Consider the following 6,848-nt stretch of genomic DNA (forward strand, 5'->3'; position numbering starts at 1 on the left):
CATGCAAATAATTCAATTCAGTTTACATGTACTCCCCACAGATTCAACAAGAACACTCAATAAATATTGCCCGAATATAAAATTGAAAGTATTGCCTAAGCCCATAAACCAACAGAGCTCTTTACCAGCCACCCACTCACGACCCTTGGTGTCCTTCGATCTGATCCGTGTTCGCCCTTTGTCTTAATTTTCTAAAAGGCAGAGACAATTGCAATTGGAATTTATCTGCCATTGTGGTCGGCGCCGGAAAAGGAAAACAGGGAGCGATGTAGAGATGTCATGAGTTACTGTTAATTAGAAAATTGTTATTCAAAGGATTGGTAGTTCGGTTTCGACGCTTTAAGTGTGAAATCGTGTTGGGTGGGAACGAGTTTAAAGTCGAACTGTCAATTAAGTGCTATTCCCATTACATAAACTTAAATTTTGTTGACCCTTGGAAATGGCTATTCTGTATTTTAAAATCAAGAAAGGAGGAGAAAACGGTCAAGAGCTTACTAAGCAATGCTACAAAATGAAACTCTTGGTCTGAGTTGGAATTATTGGAATTATTTAATTTCGAAACCCTCCAACTTATCGACTTAGATTCAATTAATATCGCAACCAATCTCTAATTATCTTCTTATAAAACAATCGTTTATTAGTCACCCATTTACATACCTTAAAATGGTGTAGGGAATAGCTTTAGTTTATTTACGACATCTTACTTTCTCAAAAATAACAGCCAAAGCTAACAAATTATCTACAGTTGTGTTAGCGTCGAAAATTCAACTCCTGTAAATTAACTGTAGAGGTCGCATAAGTTATGTCAAATTTCATGTAAAATTCAAGGCAAATGTTTTCCGTCTATAAGGTACATCACAAAAAGATTTTAATTATATTTTTTAAATAAATATTTACACCATTGAACTTAGAAAGATGTTTATACCAGCATTTAGGCATCTTTACAGTAAACAGCTTCTTCCACACTTCCAAATATCTTTTCAAACTAAATGTAATAGATAAAGCAACAGTTTTTTTTATTTTTTGGTGGAAAAATAAAATCAATAATACATAATCATTATTCATATATATTTCCTGACAATGACCTTAAATTGGCCCACATTTTGGGTCCCTCGAAGACTTACCAAAATAGTGATTTATATTGTATCGCTGACGCTTTAGACGTTACATTTGGCTCAGCTTAATATGCTTAATTGGTAGAAGCGAGGTGCTCGGCTGTCCCACGAAAAAGGGGCTTTCCTTAGCTTAGCTCTAAAAGTAACCAAAACCTGATTTGCCTAATACATTGCGCTGTCATTTTCTCTTCTACAAATACTTAAAATGCAGCAGCTGACCAAAGAAGACGATTGGATTTTACATATACAATAACAACTACGTAGAGGTAAATGCTAAACAATTAATAATATATTATTATTTAAGCTATGTGCTGTAGTGTTTTGTTTCTGTTGCTATAGTGATCTTCTCTTTCAAGGCATTTTACCAGAGAATTAGTCATAAATAGAAGCCCAGTGCAACTGAAACTTGGTCAATGTAAGCCACCGTTCGTGATTGATATAGCACTATCTGGACTGTGTTGTTGTTTTGGTTTACCAATCGGGAAGGCTACCTTTTCCCCAAGCTTAACATCTATGTGTGTGCGTGTGATTTTAGTAAATGACGGGATTCGGATCGCGTAGCTTGCGGGAATACTTAAGGCCCAGATCATCGGCAATCTCGTCTATCGCCTCCAGGGCAAAGTCCAGCTGCTCCTTGGTGTGGGCGGCCGAAAGGCAGAATCGGATGCGTCCTTCCATAATGGGTGTGGCCGGGAATCCAGCTCCCACCGCGGCAATGTGGCGAGTCGTCAGGGTGCGCACCACAGCGCTACAAAGATAAAATACAGTTTATCAAAAAGCGAAATCAACAGCATACCTAATTGTGATATTCCCATATAAGAGCTCCATTACGTGCAAGTTAATGCATATAATTCTTCTGTTTATGGTGGTAGGTGTAGTTTATGGTAGAGGTGTATCTACATACCCAATCTTGGAAAACAGGTACACCAGCATGGGCACCACTGGGGAGTCCTCGTGACCGTATGTGATCACTCCCAGCTGAGCCAAACGTCGGCGGAAGTAACGTGTATTCCTGGCCAGCTGGTGGATCTTCTTGCGTCCAGTGTCGGTGCCATCTTCACCCATAATGGTCTTCATGGAGGTAAGGATTTGCTGTGCGATGGGTGGCGAGATCGAAGCAGCATAGCAGTGGGCATGGCTGTTGGTGCGGAGAAAGTCAATCAGTTTCTGGGAGGGACAATAGATTACTGATTAGTAAGGCATATGCGAAGAGGGAGCTAATTAAGCATACCTTAGATCCAGCCAGATAGCCTCCAGCACTGCCAAAACTTTTGGTGAAAGTGCCCATCAGGATGTCCACATCCTTTGGATCCACATTAAAGTAATCAGTAACTCCTCGTCCCCGGGAACCCATGGCTCCCACACTGTGAGCTTCATCGAGATACAAGTATGCTTTGTATTTCTTTTTCAGTGCAATAACCTCAGGCAAACGGACTATGGAGCCTTCCATGCTAAAGATACCCTCGACACAGATCATGACCTTATCCCATGGCTGACCGCCCTTTTTGGGATTTCCATAACACACACCCTGGCGGAGAACGCGCTCCAGATCCTGCATATTGTTGTGCTTAAAGACCTTAGTGGTGGCACCGGACAAACGCAGTCCCAAAATGATGGAGGCATGGTTCTTCTCGTCACTGATCACAAGGCTGTTGGGTCCCAGCAGCGAGGGAAGGTTCAGTGCATTTGTGGCGAAACCCATTCCAAAGACAATAGCATCCTCCACGCCAAAGTATCTGGCAGTTAGAGCCTCCAGCTCCTGCAGCTGCTCGTTGTCACCAAGCTCACAGCGGGAGCTGCAGTAGGCCAATCCCGAGTTGCGGGCACTTTCCTCTGAATCATCAGCACATTGTCCAGTAGCGGCGGCGAATCCCAGGTAATTGTAGGATCCGAGATTTAAGCAACGTGTCTCCGTTCCAGTAAACTTGAAACTCCATCCGTAATCATCAGTCACGCGATCCTTAAGGGTAAGCTCATCTCCCGGAACACTGCAGATGGGTCGGTTCCAGCAATCCTTGATCCTCCTGTACACGTACCTCGAGTAGAAGCTTTCGAAGGCATCGTAGAGGGCCACATAACCATCCCGACCCTTCTCGGTCGCCACTTTGGGCACGAAGAGCAGCTGGTTGATGTAGCCCAGGATCATCAATAGGTAAAATCCCAGATAGGTGAGGCAGGCCGTGTGCAAAGGAACCTCCTCAAAGGAGGTCTTCTGGAAGTGTTCCAGCTCCGGCGAAGATTTGCCCTCTGCCTGGTTGGGCTTGGACTCCTGATCCAGAAGGGAGGCATGCCCATTCGGGATGGACTTCTTTTCCGGATGGTAGTTGATCGAGCTGGGACTCTGTGAGAGGGGAGGAGAATAATGATTAGTGGCTGGCTATCTCAACTTATTGATTATTGGTATCGGAGGGCATCTTCGACTACGATTAAAAATCAATCATCGGAGGGCAGATAAACATCATTGAAGCAATCAACACAGCAACCGCATTCAAATGTATATCAAAACAATTGTATTTATTGTTTATTTGAGGTTATAAGTTTCTAGTCGTAAGAACTTTGCCAAGTTAGGAAAAGTTCTATGTTACTCAGAGTTGGGCCGTGTTGATAGCACATCTCAACTTGTTTTCCCGATCTGTGCGTCCAGCCAATTCATCAGTCAATTAACATTATACTGAAAGGTCCATATAAGCAAGGTAGGCATATAAATATAGTCGGACGATAACTGGTGAACAATTTGCTCGACCGCTCACATGAGCCGAGTTCGACATGAAGTCACACAAAAAGAGACAGACACAAAGGCATATAGGGGAAGCCATATATATGTGTGTGCCCAACTTGGCACACTTCAACCTCACTAGCTAGCAAATAGAGCGTTATAATTAACTTATTCATACAAGTGTACATATCGTTTGCCTATTGATTTTGCTGGCCAAAGGATCCCATAGGAGACCATATCTCATTAACAGAGCAAAACACACTGCAGATATATACTGCGATATATAGTATGTATTTGAACGCCAGCTTAATCGAATAACAATAACGATTCGGCGACAATAATATTTCGTGTTTATTATCATTTGCCACCGGGCTTGTTCAATAAACACGATGAGGTGGAGTGAGGGGAGCGAGAAGCCAAGTGGGTTACGCGCTGCCGCGTTATTTAATGGAGTCCCAGTGTTATATAGACCAGGGTATACAGACGAACTGGAAGCCACCGTAGAAAGATCAAAATCGAAACCGACTTAAATAAATAAACAGAAAATGTGTACAAGGATAGTTGGGGAGGGGACAAGGGGTGGGATCCAGATAATGACTTCCATATGTTGGGGATCCATGGAATCCACGATAACGACTGACAATCGGCCAGCGCATGCCAAAGTTAAAACCACGTTTGTGGGGATTCTAGGAAGTTATACCTGTGAGACAATATGTAATTGTTTTTTCGCATTCATATTCTTAAACCTTTTTTTATTTAAGCCCTAGTCCTACATATCATTCATATAGTAATCACGTCGAGTTGATAAAAGTTAGATATGAAAAGTTGAGTGATTGCGTTGAAACGGATTTGAATTTAAGCCTTCATCTTAAATATCATGTAAGCAGTAATCTTGTCTAGTTGATAAAAGTTAGATATGAAAAGGTGGAGATATGGATTATTACTTGCGTGTGCTTGAATATATGAAAGGAAATTTAGATGCCATTGAATGAAGCACTTAATGAAATAAATATGTTGTCGACATGGTACGGAGCCTTTCTATTAAATAAATTCTATGGAATACGTACTACTTTCCGAAAAGGAAATACGATGCCGCCAATAATGAAATGTTTAGTTACTATAAATCATCGTGAAAAGGGGGTTTTCAGTAATCGAATAATAACTTTCTTTCTGTACAAAGATCGAATTAAACCGGAATAACTTAATGATAACAAGATAAGGATAATAATAATGCCTCTATATTTGCATCCTATCCTTTTAAAAAATGAAGAGAAATATAAAAAATGAATGTGTAATAGAATTAAGTGTTCCCTCCAGCATTTTCTTCGGCCCTCTACTCACTCGCCCTGAATTTAACAAAAAACCTTATCAGCGACAAATCAACGCCCACCCGAAAGCCGCTGCCTTCGGAGATTGCGGAGCATTGTGGAGCACTGCGGAGTGATTCACCAGCGAATCGCATTCTGCGAGGCTTTACGTAAAGATTGGTGGAATGGGCCTGATAAGGCGAGCCGGGCATGGCGTGGCATGACAATATTATGACCAGACCTGCGTTGAGGAGCTATCCCCTCAAACATTGTGCACCCAAACTACGTACTCATGTATATGTGTACATGTGTACATTTGGTGTTTGGGGTTTGGGCCGTACACCAGCCACTAGGAAAGTTTCGATTGAGTGCAGGAGTGCCAAAGAACAGACACTGGCTAAATTACAGAGTATAATATAATGGACTGCCTTACCAAACAATGATGTTTAGAACACATCCAAAAGAGTAACTATTCCACCACAACTCTTACTACTACTATTACTACAAAGTAGGGTTTTCGGAGAGTTATTAGCTTATATTATATTACCACTGATTTGCCTTAAAAACATGCCAAGTAAATAGCTATATCCAAAGAAGGTATAAAGACTAATTGAAATTATAATATTGGATCTGTTCAAAACACTATATGTACTTTTAGTTGACTTCAAAAAATAAACATCTTTTGTTATTTGATTTTATCTATTATTACAGTTGGATACTTCGCCGAGTTAGTTCCTATGAGCGAAAAGGAGCCAAAACACTCCAAATGGCCGGCACTTGCGGCGAAAAGAAAACACTGCAGTGGCGGAAAACAGCTGTGGCGCTCGGATGACCCAGAGGCGGGAAAAGCGGAGGAAAATCGCCGCGAGGGGCAGCAAAAATTGGGCCGAAATTCTCCAGCTGACGCACGCCTCTCGCTCGCTCTCTCTCACTCTCGCTCGCTCTCCCACAAAATGAATGGTTCGCCGGCTGGAAGAGCGAGCGAGAGGGTGAGCGCGAGCAATGGAACCACATTTTAGGCCAATTTTTATGGCTTTTTGGCTCGTTATTTTGGTTTCGGGCAAGTGTTTAACTCGCGTTTCGCCCCACACTGAGCGAAAAGCCTTGCTCACCTGGACGTCGTTTGCGGTCTTCGGCTGGCAGCGTCGCGTGCGGATTTCAGTGTATGCGGGTGCCGAGAATTTCCGGAGAAGTTCTTGTTTTTCCGGGGGACTGGGGTGCGCCACCCCATTGCCGTTCGGCGCTTTTCCGTTTTCGTTTGTCGTCGATTGAGCATAGTTATGCTCGAAAACCGTTTCAGAATCGCCGTCGAAATTGCCCATTATGCCGCTGCCGATTTCCGATTCACTCTGCGGCCAAAAATTACGGAGAGATCGATGCGTTTTGCTTAAATAGGTTTCTTTCTGATTGGAATGGTGTGGCCAGTTGCGCGGGCGGCTGTTATACTGAAGAGCTGCGAACCTTCGGTATTTTACGACAGAGCTTCTTACTTCTGGTATTTTCTCGCTGGGTGAAGGGGGTCACACTTGGCGGGACCAAGCCTGCGATTGTGTTTACTGCTTTTAGAACAGCTAGCGGATAACCCACCATGCAAGCAGTTTAAACGGCCTTGTTGCACAGTATATCTACCGACCGCTAGATGGCGCTAAAGGCAAGTTGGTTTTCCAAACAAATAGATTTTCAAATCAATTTAGGTCTAACTGAACGTTA

At 42.7% G+C, this 6,848-nt stretch overlaps 1 protein-coding gene across 1 annotated transcript; it reads right to left on the reverse strand.

Annotated features, from left to right (window-relative positions):
• Positions 1-835: 835 nt before the first annotated feature.
• LOC6528999 (serine palmitoyltransferase 2) lies at positions 836-6,562 on the reverse strand. Its single transcript, XM_002089995.3, has 4 exons — positions 6,251-6,562; positions 2,347-3,456; positions 2,020-2,282; positions 836-1,863 (listed from the first exon to the last, which is right to left on the reverse strand). Exons 1-4 carry the CDS (start codon positions 6,458-6,460, stop codon positions 1,647-1,649), a joined length of 1,800 nt encoding a protein of 599 aa, XP_002090031.1. The 5' UTR covers positions 6,461-6,562; the 3' UTR covers positions 836-1,646.
• Between the last annotated feature and the right edge of the window lie 286 nt (positions 6,563-6,848).

This window comes from Drosophila yakuba, chromosome 2L, assembly GCF_016746365.2.
Source record: "Drosophila yakuba strain Tai18E2 chromosome 2L, Prin_Dyak_Tai18E2_2.1, whole genome shotgun sequence".
NCBI classification, from domain to species: domain Eukaryota; kingdom Metazoa; phylum Arthropoda; class Insecta; order Diptera; family Drosophilidae; genus Drosophila; species Drosophila yakuba.